The sequence below is a fragment of the Protomyctophum bolini genome (genome assembly GCF_963924005.1).
Source record: "Protomyctophum bolini genome assembly, chromosome: 2".
In the NCBI taxonomy this organism is placed as follows: domain Eukaryota; kingdom Metazoa; phylum Chordata; class Actinopteri; order Myctophiformes; family Myctophidae; genus Protomyctophum; species Protomyctophum bolini.
This window is the reverse complement of record NC_137863.1, coordinates 2,868,555-2,886,702: the sequence shown is the minus strand read 5'-3', so window position 1 is coordinate 2,886,702 and position 18,148 is coordinate 2,868,555. Positions and strand designations below refer to the sequence as shown.

At 43.8% G+C, this 18,148-nt stretch overlaps 1 protein-coding gene across 1 annotated transcript; it reads right to left on the bottom strand.

The window, feature by feature from the left end:
* Positions 1-1,520: 1,520 nt before the first annotated feature.
* rab7a (RAB7a, member RAS oncogene family) lies at positions 1,521-15,024 on the bottom strand. Its single transcript, XM_080782910.1, has 5 exons — positions 14,957-15,024; positions 11,268-11,394; positions 9,695-9,913; positions 8,501-8,629; positions 1,521-1,932 (listed from the first exon to the last, which is right to left on the bottom strand). The coding sequence occupies exons 1-5, from the start codon at positions 15,007-15,009 to the stop codon at positions 1,837-1,839; spliced, it is 624 nt and encodes a 207-aa protein (XP_080639036.1). The 5' UTR covers positions 15,010-15,024; the 3' UTR covers positions 1,521-1,836.
* Positions 15,025-18,148: the final 3,124 nt, after the last annotated feature.

Here is an 18,148-nt window from a genome sequence, read left to right as displayed (position 1 = left end):
ATGCAATTCAAATTCTAAACATAATATACGAACAGACGGTAAAAGATCTGATCGATAAAAAAAAAAGAAATAACAAGCACTTAAATTGTTTTTGCCAACGTAAGCAATTGGCAGAGACATGATACAGAGATTGACAACATAGCTTTTTGCCTCCCCCCCCCCCCCCCCCCGCCGCGAAATGATTGAGGTTTGCAAATATACAAAGTCTTGCAATAGTCGACGGTAAAAAGAGACGTATACTATCTTAATAGTCCTCCGTTATTACTAGTTATATTACTTATACTGGAGAATAATCTCTGTCGCCTCCCAAATGTTATATCAGGTAGAATGTCATCCCATCTCGATTCGTTTGGTTCATTTCGTCGTTGATTTCATTTTTTTTTGTGGTAACAAAAGAACAGCTCATTTAATACAAGACAAAACTTTACTCCCTACGGAGAGAGAGAGCAAAACAACCAAACATGTTGGGGAGAGCAAGAGGTTTGATTCACACAATGTTCTCTCACACTTCAGCTGTTAACTGTTTATTGTGGCTCAAAAAGGGAGAAAAGAGATGGTTTTACTTTAACAGACCTTCTGTTTATTCTAGAATCTAGATGATAGCAAAGTGCAAAGAAAGGTTCTGAATACACCCCCGTCTGTCTGTCTGACGTTGTTAATGTTACTTATTTCCACCCGTGAGCCAATTAACACGAATCAGCAGAGGCAGCATATTAATTAATTAAAGAGAATCCACACATGCACACTTTCACACCGTTCACAGATTGCACATTCTGTTCCTTCTCAACTTTCCTTCAAAGCGCTGGAACTCTGCAGGGAGCTGAACCGCTAAAGCTCCTAAACTCCACCATGAAGTGGCAGGACGACCAGTTTTAGTTTGTACGATGTGTCGATGAGGGGCAAGCTAATGCCAGGGAAACAAAGTGTTATACACGTGAGATTAGTTTTATTTTAAGCCACAAGCCCCCAATGAGTAAAAAAGGCTGGGCAGTGTTTCCTCTATATGTATTCATGCAGCAGTGGTTTGGCCGACAGAACAGACAGAACCACGCACCACAGACAGCCCACCTGCAGCTCAGAACACATGGCGGCAACGTGTTGTTTGAGGGTTTGTACGATCGGCCATTTCCAGGGAGCGCAACTCCCATCGTACAATAAAGTTAAATCGGGCTTAAGAGAATGTATGATTACCACTGCTGCAGATCAAAGTTTGATTTAAAGAAAAGAGGAAAAAAGGGACTAGTCTAGTTAGTGTGTCTCACCTCCCCACAAAATATAAAACACGGAAAGATACGTAGAGTTTTTTTTTTACTGCCGTTTATCATCATAATAATAAAGCACCCCAAAATGAAACGCAGTGTTATTAAGAGAGCCAGACCTGGGTGCAACGCAGGAATGGACAACATGGAGAACACAACCCAGCACTGTCACAAAGAAACACAGCAGAGTGATAGAAAGAAGCCATCAGAAAAGTTAAACGCCATATTGTTTCCTCGACATGTTCTTTGGGCTAGTAGTAGGATCGAGGCCTGTTTTTTTTTGTTTTGTTTTGTTGGTTTTTATTTTAATAGAAAATGCGTTCTGTGTGAGTGCAGCGTGTGTGTGTGTGTAGCGGTATGCTCTAAGGAGAAGAACGTATCTACAAAGGCCTGGGACAATATTATTGGGCGTCAGGGTGGGGTGGGGTGGGGGGGGGGTCAACACAGTGGGTAGAGGAAAGGAGGGGCATATAGACAAGGCAAAAGTCGTCGGGGTAAGTGAGAGCAGTGGAGGCACCACCACCACCAGGTGGCGCCGCAGGTCATCGTCAACGTTCTCTCTCTCTCTCTCTCTCTCTCAGCAGCTGCAGGTCTCCGCTGAGGGCTTGGCTCGCTCGTTCCTGTCCAGCTTGATGGGCTCGGGGAACTCATTGTACAGCTCCACCTCGGTCTCCTGGACACAAGGACAGTTTAAAGGGCTTTATTGGCATGAGAAAACATCCGTTTACATCGCCAAAGCAGAAAGAACAATACAACATTACAGCAATACAATAGAGCACCGAAGTCCTGACGTAACTCGCTCATCCCTTCGATTCCCCTGGTTCTAAAGTCCTGACGTAACTCGCTCATCCCTTCGATTCCCCTGGTTCGCGGAAGTAATTTATCCATGGAGAATAACATGGGGTGATCTTAATATCGTCTACTATAAGCGTTGTGGTCCAAAAATAAACAAGCTGTCTCGGCGTTATTGTTAGGGAGGTGTCTCTGTATCGTTTGCAACAGTCAGTCACTCATATATGATACAGTCTGCTTCTAGCGAAAATCTAACTAATTCAGCAGCAGTAACATTAGCGTTTTCTCTCAGTCAGTTGATTCTTCATATCCATATGAGTGAAGCGGCCGGGGTGACATGTTTATTTTTCAAACACAGTTGTTATATGAGGCGATCTAAAATCGCCTCAATGGGGATTTCAATGCAACTAAACAAATACATGAACCTGGGGACTGACGCCCTCTACTGAAAGTGACGTCAGACTTCGGTGCTCTATACAATCACTGAAGGTCAGAATCTACAATAGATCAAATTCTATGTACCAAGGTCACTCGATGCAGGTATAGTGCAGGAATATACACAATGGTTAGTCTTTAGGGTGGTTGTGTTCCATTTGATATCCTTCTCCTATCACAGCAACTCACAAATCTTGCTGCTGTGTTTGCACATTGTTGTACTTCGACCCAGCAGATATGGGAGTTTTTTGTCATTGGTCATGTTTTCAAAACCTCCGTGTGGACACAAGACAGTTTAAAGTAACTATTAGCTTTGCCTCGGTCTCCTGGACACAAGACAGTTTAAAGTAACTATTAGCTTCGCCTCGGTCTCCTGGACACAAGACAGGTTAAAGTAACTATTAGCTTTGCCTCGGTCTCCTGGACACAAGACAGTTTAAAGTAACTATTAGCTTCGCCTCGGTCTCCTGGACACAAGACAGTTTAAAGTAACTATTAGCTTCGCCTCGGTCTCCTGGACACAAGACAGGTTAAAGTAACTATTAGCTTTGCCTCGGTCTCCTGGACACAAGACAGTTTAAAGTAACTATTAGCTTCGCCTCGGTCTCCTGGACACAAGACAGTTTAAAGTAACTATTAGCTTCGCCTCGGTCTCCTGGACACAAGACAGTATAGAGCGTCGCAGTCCCGCCCCCTTTCAGAACGACGAGTGGCCCAGGAAATTAATCCCAATGCATTTTGCCCATAGGCATTTCTTTTTATTCTAATATTTTTATTTTATTTTGTATTTTGTCATTTATTTTGTAACCCATTTTTCACCCCTGTGTCAATCATCTACTGTGATCCTGGGCTCTACACACCCTCCACCAACCTAGTCCCCATATATGGGGGACAAGGGGAGAGCAACCTAGTCCCCATATATGGGGGACAAGGGGAGACCAACCTAGTCCCCATATATGGGGGACAAGGGGAGACCAACCTAGTCCCCATATATGGGGGACAAGGGGAGACCAACCTAGTCCCCATATATGGGGGACAAGGGGAGACCAACCTAGTCCCCATATATGGGGGACAAGGGGAGAGCAACGGACTTGAACTAATGCTTCCTTCATGCCTGAGTGTCCAAGTTGCTCCTTTACACCTGACAGGGGGGAGTTTCCCTGGTTGGACGTAGCGCGTGGAAGGAACACGTTATTCCAACCAGTTCCTTTCCCCTCCATCAGGCGCCCCGGCTGGCCAGGGGGAGGCAGTTTAGTGACCAGGATTACTGCATGTTTTTTGTGAGGGTACCTACTTATTTATTTAAAGACGGTTACGCCGCGGACAAAGCCAACTCGGATCGTGACAAATCATGACAATGAACACAATGTTTTGGGCCGATCAAATAATTTATAAGAAGAAAAACAAAACAAATAGTGTCGTCTCCTGCCTTTATTTTCTTCTTTCTAATGATTTGATCGGCCCAAAATATTGTGTTCATTGTCATGATTTGTCACGATCCGTGTTGTCTTTGTCTGCGGCGTAACGGTCTTTAAATAAATACTTTAAGAAAAGCCTATGGGCAAAATGCATTGGGATTCATTTCCTGGGCCACTCGTCGTTCTGAAAGGGGGAGGGACTGCGACGCCCTATAGCCCAGGGGTGCACACACTTTTTTGACACGAGAGCCACTTTTCAAAATGACCAGCTCAATAAGATCCAACCACCAAAAGATTTACCTGAGGGGGCTTTGGCATAGCGAAGGGAGGGAAAATGGAATTGGTAGGTTTTTATTTTTGTATAATAATAACTTAATTGTGTCAGATTTAAATTAAATATATTTTTAGGACCATGCCATGTGATCTACCTTTTGGGCACCCCTGGTATGGCTCATTTAGACCCGAGGACGATTCTACAAATGTCTTCTTAACCCATTCTGACCTGAGATCAGATTCATACGAGGTTTCCACTGGACACACACTGGTCTGATTAACCCATTCTGACCTGAGATCAGATTCTAAAAATGTCAGTCGCTCTTCGATTTAAAAAAAAATAGCAGACCTACAAGCTCGTAGCGCGCCACTCGGTGGCGCGCTATGAGCTTGTAGGTCTGCTATTTTTCAATAGCTAAAGCATAGCATGATGCTGACACCAAAAATGGGTTCCCGTTCAGAATGGGTTAAAAATAAATAGCAGATCTACAAGCTCGTAGATCTGCTATTTTTTCAATAGCTAAAGTGTAACATAATGCTTGAAACACCCAGAATGGATTAAACTGTTGAGACCAGATTCTACTAAAATGTCTTCCAAATCCTGACCGCTTTCTGAAAAACGTATCACTGGTGCTCAAATTCTTCCACGTCAAGGAAACCCCAGAATTATGTGTAATTGGCCGCCGACCCCCATCTCAAAACGTTCACTGGGAAAGTGTGTTGTGTGTATATATATACACAGTATATATATATATATATATATACACAGTATATATATATATATATATATATATATATATATATATATATATATGATTTGGGCCACATTTTCACAATAAAATAGAACTACAAGCTCATACTGCTAATTCTTCCAACAGCTAAAGTTTAAAATAATGGTTAAAGTTGTTAAAAGCTATAAGGTGACACAGACGTTGTTAAAAACAGCTGATCTATAAGCTTGTTGTGAGTTGTGACACATTGTGAGCTTATGTTGTAAATCAGCCTGATGGAGCAGAGGCGATCAAAATCCCTCAACAGTGACACCTGCTGGCAAATTGTTACTTTTCTCATTGCAGCTCAAAGGAATTCAGAACACACAGAACATGTACTTGTGCTTTCATTTCATCATCTGTCAAGTGTGTCAATAAAAACTAAGTGCCCATTTGGATTCTATTACATTAGTGAGGAGAGAGAGATGGACGTCCCAAGTCTCATTTCTCCATTCGACTGTCAGGTTACGCCAGGGCTCCACTGGGCGCGTCTGCGTCGCGTTGCGTCTCCGACGCGTGCGTCAAAAAACGAACCGGTTCAATTTTAATGGTGACGCACGCACGCGGCACGCACGCGGCACGCACGCGGCACGCGGGCAGTGGAGCCACCCTTCATTGATTAAAAAGGGAACATTCTGTGACGGTGACGCTGACGCGACGCAGACGCGCCCAGTGGAGCCCTGGCGTTAGTCTCTCGTAGCCAGACACATATTCCACAATCTCTGAATGCTATAGAATTACTCCTCCTGAATGCTATAGTCTGGAATTACTCCTCCTGAAATACTCCTCCCGAAACCCGAATAAGGAAGCTGCCATTTCTGTTCACGACAATACATTTTGAAATATCTTTAGAGCTTATTTTTTAATTTCCAGGGGAGACCGGGGCTGACGGACAGATCGGTGAACCAATCAGGGTGCGCGTTTTTCTGAGCCGCGACCCTCCCATCTAGGCCAGAAATGTCTATCGTTAGCTCAGGCTAACTCAAGACTACTGTCAGGTGGAAACCTCCTGTGTCCAAAATGTTACTTTCACACACACAAAAAAACAGCAAGTAAAAAGACGTCGCTTCTTCACGCCACATTGAGGAAACTAAAGATAATGCTCTTTATCAACGAGGCCTCTGATGGCTCCATCACACAAAAAACCGAAATGCCCGTGAACACTCTCGCTAGCCTTCCATTACCTGTTTAAGAGCGTTAACTAAATGCCTGTGAACACTCTCGCTAGCCTTCCATTACCTGTTTAAGAGCGTTAACTAAATGCCTGTGAACACTCTCGCTAGCCTTCCATTACCTGTTTAAGAGCGTTAACTAAATGCCTGTGAACACTCTCGCTAGCCTTCCATTACCTGTTTAAGAGCGTTAACTAAATGCCTGTGAACACTCTCGCTAGCCTTCCATTACCTGTTTAAGAGCGTTAACTAAATGCCTGTGAACACTCTCGCTAGCCTTCCATTACCTGTTTAAGAGCGTTAACTAAATGCCTGTGAACACTCTCGCTAGCCTTCCATTACCTGTTTAAGAGCGTTAACTAAATGCCTGTGAACACTCTCGCTAGCCTTCCATTACCTGTTTAAGAGCGTTAACTAAATGCCTGTGAACACTCTCGCTAGCCTTCCATTACCTGTTTAAGAGCGTTAACTAAATGCCTGTGAACACTCTCGCTAGCCTTCCATTACCTGTTTAAGAGCGTTAACTAAATGCCTGTGAACACTCTCGCTAGCCTTCCATTACCTGTTTAAGAGCGTTAACTAAATGCCTGTGAACACTCTCGCTAGCCTTCCATTACCTGTTTAAGAGCGTTAACTAAATGCCTGTGAACACTCTCGCTAGCCTTCCATTACCTGTTTAAGAGCGTTAACTAAATGCCTGTGAACACTCTCGCTAGCCTTCCATTACCTGTTTAAGAGCGTTAACTAAATGCCTGTGAACACTCTCGCTAGCCTTCCATTACCTGTTTAAGAGCGTTAACTAAATGCCTGTGAACACTCTCGCTAGCCTTCCATTACCTGTTTAAGAGCGTTAACTAAATGCCTGTGAACACTCTCGCTAGCCTTCCATTACCTGTTTAAGAGCGTTAACTAAATGCCTGTGAACACTCTCGCTAGCCTTCCATTACCTGTTTAAGAGCGTTAACTAAATGCCTGTGAACACTCTCGCTAGCCTTCCATTACCTGTTTAAGAGCGTTAACTAAATGCCTGTGAACACTCTCGCTAGCCTTCCATTACCTGTGTAAGAGCGTTGAACACTCTCGCTAGCCTTCCGTTACCTGTTTAAGAGCGTTGCCCAGTGAACACTCTCGCTAGCCTTCCATTACCTGTTTAAGAGCGTTACCTAAATGCCTGTGAACACTCTCGCTAGCCTTCCATTACCTGTTTAAGAGCGTTAACTAAATGCCCGTGAACACTCTCGCTAGCCTTCCATTACCTGTTTAAGAGCGTTAACTAAATGCCTGTGAACACTCTCGCTAGCCTTCCGTTACCTGTTTAAGAGCGTTAACTAAATGCCTGTGAACACTCTCGCTAGCCTTCCATTACCTGTTTAAGAGCGTTAACTAAATGCCTGTGAACACTCTCGCTAGCCTTCCGTTACCTGAACACTCTCGCTAGCCTTCCATTAACTGTTTAAGAGCGTTACCTAAATGCCTGTGAACACTCTGGCTAGCCTTCCGTTACCTGTTTAAGAGCGTTACCTAAATGCCTGTGAACACTCTGGCTAGCCTTCCATTACCTGTTTAAGAGCGTTACCTAAATGCCTGTGAACACTCTGGCTAGCCTTCCATTACCTGTTTAAGAGCGTTACCTAAATGCCTGTGAACACTCTGGCTAGCCTTCCATTACCTGTTTAAGAGCGTTACCTAAATGCCTGTGAACACTCTGGCTAGCCTTCCATTACCTGTTTAAGAGCGTTGAACACTCTCGCTAGCCTTCCATTACCTGTGTAAGAGCGTTGAACACTCTGGCTAGCCTTCCATTACCTGTGTAAGAGCGTTGAACACTCTGGCTAGCCTTCCATTACCTGTGTAAGAGCGTTGAACACTCTGGCTAGCCTTCCATTACCTGTGTAAGAGCGTTGAACACTCTGGCTAGCCTTCCATTACCTGTTTAAGAGCGTTGAACACTCTGGCTAGCCTTCCATTACCTGTTTAAGAGCGTTGAACTCTCTCGCCAGCCTTCCATTACCTGTTTAAGAGCGTTGAACACTCTGGCCAGCCTTCCATTACCTGTTTAAGAGCGTTGCCTAAATGCCTGTGAACACTCTGGCTAGCCTTCCGTTACCTGTTTAAGAGCGTTGCCCTGTGAACACTCTCGCTAGCCTTCCATTACCTGTTTAAGAGCGTTACCTAAATGCCTGTGAACACTCTGGCTAGCCTTCCGTTACCTGTTTAAGAGCGTTGCCCAGTGAACACTCTCGCTAGCCTTCCATTACCTGTTTAAGAGCGTTGAACACTCTGGCTAGCCTTCCGTTACCTGTGTAAGAGCGTTGAACACTCTCGCTAGCCTTCCATTACCTGTTTAAGAGCGTTGAACACTCTGGCTAGCCTTCCATTACCTGTTTAAGAGCGTTGCGTGCAATAGTCTGAAAGGCCTGCTCCACATTGATTGCCTCCTTGGCGCTGGTCTCGAAGTAGGGGATGTTGTTCTTGCTCTGGCACCAAGCCTGTGCTCGTTTCGTTGTTACCTTAAAAAATAAAAACACACACACACAAAAGTGCAATTATGAGATGTTTTTGGTCAGTCGCCGGGGCCCGTTTGGGTGGAAACGTATTCATTATCAATCGTTTTCATGTTGAAAAATGTCAAACATTTTCAGACATTTCTCAAAAATAGCAGATCTAGTTCCCAGAGCTCCCAGGTCACTGCCGTCCTCGTATGCTCCTCTCTACCTCCTGAGTCCCCCCCCCCCGCCCCTCCAGTAATGAAATCACTAGTGTTATTATTGTGGCTTTGTGGAGGAGCCTCAGGACATTAAGCCGCCCGCCCGCCGGCCGCGGGCCACCAGGGATTATGCATTAGGAGAAGTATTAAAAGGATTCTGAGGGCATTTCAACATGAACCTGGCAACCTGGCGCCTTCCACTACATGACATCTGGACTAGGGCTGTCTGCCTGCAACTACAGATTATTGTCCTTCGCCATTATGGAATCGATTACTTTTTTCCAATTAATCGAATAAATGAATAATTATATTTTCTTATATATGAACGAATCCACTTTTTTTTTAGGGATTGATCATTAAATCGGTTATTTTATCACAATTACCGAGAATCGATTAGTTTGATTTAGGGCTGTCTCCTAGTAAAGATCTGTATAGGTGAATCTGATTGGCTGTCTCCTAGTAAAGATCTGTATAGGTGAATCTGATTGGCCAAAATGTACCATTTTAGGCACCCCCTTTGTTTTTGCATGATTTGACAGAGATTGGCAGTCTAACTACACAACATAAACATGTTATACAATAGAATATAGGATAATTTAATTTGGGCTGTGGGGAGTGTTTAAAATCTGATTTAACAAATACTTTCTTGGTTTCTCCCAATAAATCATGATATATATCCTATTTTCTTTTCCCCAAGGCAAATATCTAAGTCGAATCATGCAAAAAAAGGAAAGAAAAACAACTAATCAAATAAGATATTGATAGTCGACCGAGACTCCGTTGATCAATTAGTTGACTATTGGACTAATGGAGGTCGGGGCCAGTTTGACTAGCCGTCGGAACCCTAGTCTGGACCCTCTGGACCCACCTGTCTGTTCTCCAGGTCAATCTTGTTGCCCAGAACCACAAAAGGGAAGTTCTCGGGGTCCCGCGGGCTGGCCTGGATGAGGAACTCGTCCCTCCAGCTGTCCAGGGTCTTGAAGGTGTTGGGCGCCGTCACGTCAAACACCAGCACGCAGCAGTCCGCCCCGCGGTAGAACGCCACGCCTAAGGACTGGAACCGCTCCTGGCCGGCCGTGTCCCAAATCTGGACACGTCGGGGCCAAAGAAAAGGTCATTGTCAGACGACGGTAGTTCTACAAAATGTCTTCTTACATCGTGACAATTTTCTGAAAAAACTCATGTTTCGATGTCAGTTGGTGCTCTGCTCAACCATTTTCATGTCAAGGATCTGTATTTGGCCACGGACCCCCATCTGAAAATGTGTTGTTGCAGGGACTGCCCAGACGCAAAGATTTGAGTTGGAAACGTTCGCTCTGAAAGAATATATATATCAGATCTAAAAGCTCATAGCGTTTTGATTATTGTACTCTATTTTTGTGTCCTGCCCTGTGAAGCACTTTGAGCTGCATTCATGTATGAAAGGTGCTATACAAATAAAGTTTATTATTATTATTATATAATGAAACAATGCATATACACTATAGAGTGCTATGTCTACATAAATAATTGATCCTCACCAACACAGGGTATGCGCTCACGCGCATATCATAATCATAACCAGAAGTTATGCGGGAACGTCCACTGAGTGGCAAAAAGACTACTTTCTGGCCTTGACAGCCCCGTACATCCAAACAGAGAAATGCTATCTTAAACGACGTTAAACTCACGATAAAATGGTACTTTTACTAAATGGGTGAAGTTGTCTTCATTTAGCTGTGTGGCAGAGTTTTACTAAATACATGAATGTAAAAATGAATCCTGTGTGACAATGTGACATTGGACTGTTCTGCATTTTGACCCATTCTGGGCGGGAACCCCTTTTGGTGTTTCTTCTAGCATTATGTTATGCTTTAGCTATTGAAAAATAGCAGATATACAAGCTCATAGTGCACCACCAAGTGCCGCGCTATGAGCTTATAGATCTGCTATTTTAGAAAAATCATGAAAATGTGGCACAAATCTTTGAATATATGTTCTTTCAGAGCGAACGTTTTTAACTCAAATCCTTGCTTCTGAAGGATCCCTGTAACTACATATTTTCAGATGGGGGTCGGTGGCCAAATACATGTAATTTTTGGGATCCTTGACATGAAATATTGAGCACCACTGACATAGAAACATAACTATTTCAGGAAACATTTTTTATATTTCGACGTCAGGCCTAAATGGGTTAACCCATTTTGGGCGGGGACCCATTTTGGCATCATGTCGTGCTTTAGCTATTGAAAAATAGCAGATCTACAAGCTCATAGCGCGCCACCGAGTGGCGTGCTACGAGCTTGTAGGTCTGCTATTTTTTTTAAATCGAAGAGCGACTGACATAGAAGACATTTTTAGAATCTGATCTCAGGTCAGAATGGAAAACTGTCAGGATGTAGAAGACATTTTTTGAATCTGATCTCAGGTCAGAATGGGTTAATGATTCCCTGGAGTGGTACCTGCATTGTGACGAGTCTGTCGTCCACCATGACTTCTTTTGTCAGGAAGTCGGCGCCTATTGTGGCTTTGTACTGGTTACTGAACTTCTTATTCACATACTGGTTCATCAGCGAGGTCTTCCCCACTCTGGAGACGTTCAGAACACAAGGGGTAAATAAAGGGTTAAATAATGAGCATTTGGTTACAAATATACTGAGTCAATATACTTTTTATTTAGGCAGATACCGTCTCTGTACCCCCTTTCCCCATCCATATCGGCCAATGAACCAATGTAGATCTGCAATCTTTACTACTTCTTAAAGGAGAATTCCATGCTAGAAGGCTTTCTTACCTTTCTTTGTAGTTGTTACGTCCCCACCAAAGAGGTCCAGGTGTTATTTTGTGCAAAAACTCCTTATTGGCTATTTTCCCTACCATAAGCCCTCAATGAATTGCATTGCATTGAATGGGAATTGAATGGGGCTATGGGGTGTTATGCTAGTTCTCTTATTTCCATCGAAAGAAGTAGTAAAGTGTGCCGCTTGGGATATTATTTACATTATGAAGAGAGGATATATACAAAGAAATTATAATTTTGAGCGATGGAAATAAGCGAATTAGAACAACACCCCATAGCCCCATTCAATTCCCATTCAATTCAATGCAATTCATTTAGGGCTTATGGTAGGGGAAATAGCCAATAAGGAGCTTTTGCACAAAATAACACCTGGACCTCTTTGGTGGGGACGTAACGACTACAAAGAAAGGTAAGAAAGCCTTTTCGTATGGAATTCTCCTTTAAACATCTTATAATTCTAATTCTAATTCATGAAAAGTTTTCCCTTTTTGGGAAATGTTTTTTGAACATATTTTGTGGGTCCCCGTAGTTTTTGTTTCCTACATTTTAGTTTTCAATTATTATTTCAAAACATTTTCAAAAAAACATTCCCAAAAAAGCTAAACTTTTCATGAATGAATAACCAAATCCAAATCAGAGGCCATTTGTCATTGGACGATGCAAAAACGATAATCCACGTCTTTGTTTTTTTCTCGGCTGGATTACTGCAATGCACTTTCTTTCTGGTCTGCCAAAGAAAACAACTGACAGATTACAACTTGTCAGCGCTACAACAGCCAGAGTTTTAACTAAAACTAAGATGAGAGAACATATTACTCCAGTTTTAGCTTCACTAAGTCAGATGACTGACTGCCTAAATATGTCCCAAATTCGTCAAATTCGTCATTAAGACATGTGAATCCCTTGGCTCCTTCAAAACTGCTCTCAAAGGGCACCTACGGATGGCTGCAATTCGAAACTGGCCTCTGTAAAAGCTGAATTTGTATCTGGATTGTACTATGTTTTTGTATGGACGTGGTGTTGGGTGCCTGCACATATGCACACATGGCATCAACGCATGGTGTTGTGTGCAGGCGCCCTACACTCTGTCTTTGTACTATGGATTGTACTATGTTTTTGTATGGACGTGGTGTTGGGTGCCTGCACATATGCACACATGGCATCAACGCATGGTGTTGTGTGCAGGCGCCCTACACTCTGTCTTTCGTTTTCTTTTCTTTTATCCCCCTGTTCCCCTCACTGTATATATACTTTTTTTCCCTTTTCGCTTCCTATATGATGAATTCCTGTTCTGTTCTTTAACTACATAGAAGTGTCTATTTGTTTGTCTCTAAATGTTTTGATGAATTGAACAATGTGGACCCTGTTGTAAACAAGTGTAAGGCTTAATTGGGTCGTCCACTCACAGTTAACAGTCTTTGTATTGAGTTTGTGCTTGAAATGTACTGTAATTCTGCAAACTGTTAATAAAGATTTCATTCATTCATTCATTCAACCGCCTCCCCTAAGGTCTTCCACTGCTGGCCTGCTCGCTGTGACTAAAACAATGGCAACTAAAAAACACGGTGAAGCAGCTTTTTGCTTCTAGGGGCCGACGGAGTGGAACAAACTCCTACTGTACCTTCGACAGGCAGCCTCTGTAGACATTTTTAAAGCGCAGCTCAAGAGGCAGGGACTTGAAGTTGCTCTCAGTAGTTCAGTGAGAGCCTCTCGTAGGTGCATGAGTTTTGTTCCTGTGTGTCTCCACAATACAGTGTAGTGTACATAATGTACGTTTCTTAATGTAGTGCACTCAAATAATAACAAGCCCGTTTCCCATGGCTGGTCACTGAGTTCAGAGTACACCCAGTGACAAGAAGAAATCACTGTGCGATGCATGCCATGAAGGTCTGCTTTGGGTCCACTGACTAGCAGTAATGTCTCAACATGCATGGACTATTAGGTTGTCTATGGACTGTCCTGTTAGCTCTCCTCCAACCCTACCGCCTGACAGCCGGCGTTGCGCAAGTCCATGTCCCCTGAGCCTGTGTCACTGAGAGAAATACTTGAGGGCAGATTCACCGGTATGTGAAAAATGGTTAGGCAATTAACGTGTCGAAATAGAGTGGCGAAACTGGGTTTTTAGGCTATAAGTCAATTCCATTTCGACGTGTTATTTCGTTGACAACAAGGAGGGCCAGAGGGTCGACGTCAGCAGAGAGGGGGTGCGGTCACAACGGGTTCCTAACGCCAAATCAAATGGGTTCAGATCTGAGCCACGTCTCCTGAGGAGGCGTGGCTGAAGCCTGACCTGTCCTGGACGCGTGATTACGAATCCCTCCAACGCCTTACCATGCCTCTGATTGGCTCCCGGCCAGGCATAGTTTCACTGAGGGTTTTAGGATTTAGTGCTGCACAATTAATCGACAAAAGATCGCGATCTAGATTCAGATTAAACTATGCAATCTCATTCATCATGTAAGAATCGTTCGGCACCAATTGGCTGTCCCAATTCATTTTATTTTCTCTTTTTGAACGGCGGTGCTAAAACATGCTCAAATCGCTGAATTGTGTTTGGCTGATGTCAAAAATCATTCACAATGTTAACTATTACATTAACTCATGTTGCTTGGGACCCCCTGGAAGCCCTCGATGGACCCCTGGGGCTGCCCGGACACCGCTTTAAGACACAAGCATTGCTCTGCGTTGGTCAAGCAGTAGAATCTATCCAGCGGTCAGGGGCTGGACAGAATCTCCTTACCCAGAGTCTCCCAGGATGAGGGTTAGGGTTAGGGTCAGGGTTAGGGTCAGGGTTAGGGTTATGGTCAGGGTCAGGACAGAGTCTCCTTACCCAGAGTCTCCCAGGATGAGGGTTAGGGTCAGGGTTAGGGTTAGGGTTATGGTCAGGGTCAGGACAGAGTCTCCTTACCCAGAGTCTCCCAGGATGAGGGTTAGGGTCAGGGTCAGGGTTAGGGTTATGGTCAGGGTCAGGACAGAGTCTCCTTACCCAGAGTCTCCCAGGATGAGGGTTAGGGTCAGGGTCAGGGTTAGGGTTATGGTCAGGGTCAGGACAGAGTCTCCTTACCCAGTCTCCCAGGATGAGGGTTAGGGTTAGGGTCAGGGTTAGGGTTAGGGTTATGGTCAGGGTCAGGACAGAGTCTCCTTACCCAGTCTCCCAGGATGAGGGTTAGGGTTAGGGTTAAGGGTCAGAGGTCAGAATCTCCTTACCCAGAGTCTCCCAGGATGAGGGTTATGGTCAGGGTTATGTTCAGGGTTAGGGTTAGGGTCAGGATCTTACCCAGAGTCTCCCAGGATGAGGGTCACGGTTAGGGTCAGGGTCAGGGGTCAGGGTTAGGGACAGAATCTCCTTACCCAGAGTCTCCCAGGATGATGACTTTAAGGAGCACTTTCTTCCTAGACGTCATCGTGTCTCAGCTGGGAAACAAAAAGAAACACAAACGTAAATAAATTAATGCATTTTCTTATTTTCCATGTCTTGTCATAAAGACCCATCCCTTAATGGGTTTATAAGACACCAAAAAACTAATATTAACAATTCACTTACTGGACACAAAGGACACAAAAAGAAAAATATTTGGTTAATACTGGAGAGAAAAAACTGAAATAAATCACATCACATGATGTTTGAATCAATGAAACGTTGCTGTTGAATAATGTATTATGTTCGAAAAAGTGCTCAAGGGCACAAACCACAAATCGGCAACTTCCCTTTCAAGATGTTCCAGCATTTAGCCTCGGCCACTTATCAAGTTTAAGTGAAATCATATCTATCCCTTGTCTAGTCTAGTCGGAACGACTGCTGGTTTAAGAAGCTATACATCCCAACACATTATTTTTGTCATCATTACTTTAGTCTACATTTTGAAAAGTATATTAATGTTCTTCTCTAGTCATTACTTTAAGTAAAGGGAAGTGAAAATGAACAGCCCCACCTGAGCCTCGGTTAAACTTTAACTAAATGTACGCTGACTGGACATAATACTAATGTTTGTCGAACTCCCGCCCTCTCCCCCCCCCCTCCCCAAAAATATAAAAAGATACGCCTGTGGAAAGGCTATATTATTATACTTATATTGACCCTATAAACAATTTAGTATTATTTAGTATAATGTAAGGTTTTGCCCACTCAAAATGGTACCTCGTCAGATAATCCCCACATATCCTACAACAACTTCTGTGAACAGACTTCACTGTATAGTAGCTTTTCATAAATTATATTTGTACTTAGGCTGTTCTGCTGTCATGAAAGTTTATAGTTACAAAGTCCAGCCTCTACCACCCCTCACTGGGGAAACTTCTGGGAGGAAAACAGAAACGGGGTGAGTTGTCTTGTTACCCCCCAGAATATACATATAATAAATATATTATTGTTTCGGATTGACCTACTTTCTTTACACACAGAGCTGCAGTGCATGGGGTCATGATTCTACACACAGCTGCAGTGCATGGGGTCATGATTCTACACACAGCTGCAGTGCATGGGGTCATGATTCTACAGAGCTGCAGTGCATGGGGTCATGATTCTACAGAGCTGCAGTGCATGGGGTCATGATTCTACACACAGAGCTGCAGTGCATGGGGTCATGATTCTACACACAGCTGCAGTGCATGGGGTCATGATTCTACACACAGCTGCAGTGCATGGGGTCATGATTCTACACACAGCTACAGTGCATGGGGTCATGATCCTACACACAGCTGCAGTGCATGGGGTCATGATTCTACACACAGCTGCAGTGCATGGGGTCATGATTCTACACACAGCTGCAGTGCATGGGGTCATGATTCTACACACAGCAGCAGTGCATGGGGTCATGATTCTACACACAGCAGCAGTGCATGGGGTCATGGTTCTACACACAGCTACAGTGCATGGGGTCATGATTCTACACACAGCTGCAGTGCATGGGGTCTGATTCTACACAGAGCTGCAGTGCATGGGGTCATGATTCTACACACAGCTGCAGTGCATGGGGTCATGATTCTACACACAGAGCTGCAGTGCATGGGGTCATGATTCTACACACAGCTGTAGTGCATGGGGTCATGATTCTACACACAGCTGTAGTGCATGGGGTCATGATTCTACACACAGCTGCAGTGCATGGGGTCGTGAAAACATCTCTGAATTTGGCATGCCACTAATATTTACACCCTCTTAACTTCTATTGTACAATAGAAGTTCTTATTTACACCCTCTTAACTTCTATTGTGCAATAGAAGTTCTTATTTACACCCTCTTAACTTATATTGTACAATAGAAGGTCTTATTTACACCCTCTTAACTTCTATTGTACAACAGAGGTTCTTATTTACACCCTCTTAACTTCTATTGTGCTTCCGTTGCGCTACAGAACAGAACAGTACGTCTCGTCTTCCCACATTAAATGAGCCACATCCCGACTACCTTTCATGTCTCTAGTTTTAACCCCTTTTGGTGTTTTAAACATTATGTTATAAATAATTTAGCTGTTGAAAAATAGCAGATCTACAAGCTCATGGCTACGAGCTTGTGTAGGTCTGCTATTCTTTTTTAATCGTTAAAATGTGGCACACATCTTTGAATATGTATTCTTTCAGTCGAGCCAACGTTTTTAACTCGCATCTTTTCTTCTGAGGGGTTCCTGGAACAACATATTTTCAGATGGGAGTCGGTGGCCAATTACAAAACATTTCTGGGCTTCTTGACAATATTAAATATTGAGCACCACTGATACAGAAACAACATCTTTCAAAAAACTATCAGAATTTAGAAAGACATTTTTCAAATGTCGACGTCGTCAGGCCTAAATGGGTTTAAACGGTAGCCAAGTCCTCCTCAGAGCAAAGTATTCCGCTGAAGAAATCACGTGTCAATAAACAAACGAGGCTTTCCCAGCGTATGAATGCTGTGGCTACGGCAGAACTAAGTGGCAGCAGTGGGATTCTTTGTCAGGACACAGAATCACAGGAAGCTTTTTGAACGGAGGGGCCACGATCTAACATGTAGGGACTACGTGAAGGGGCAGACAGAGAGCATAGGGGCCACGATCTAACATGTAGGGACTAAGTAAAGGGGCAGAGAGCATAGGGGCCACGATCTAACATGTAGGGACTACGTAAAGGAGCAGAGAGAGAGAGCATAGGGGCCACGATCTAACATGTAGGGACTACGTAAAGGGACAGAGAGAGAGCATAGGGCCACGATCTAACATGTAGGGACTACGTAAAGGGACAGAGAGCATAGGGCCATGATCTAACATGTAGGGACTAGGTAAAGGAGCAGAGAGCATAGGGCCACGATCTAACATGTAGGGACTAGGTAAAGGAGCAGAGAGCATAGGGCCACAATCTAACATGTAGGGACTAGGTAAAGGAGCAGAGAGCATAGGGCCACGATCTAACATGTAGGGACTACGTAAAGGGACAGAGAGAGAGCATAGGGCCACGATCTAACATGTAGGGACTACGTAAAGGGACAGAGAGAGAGCATAGGGCCACAATCTAACATGTAGGGACTAGGTAAAGGGACAGAGAGAGAGCATAGGGCCACAATCTAACATG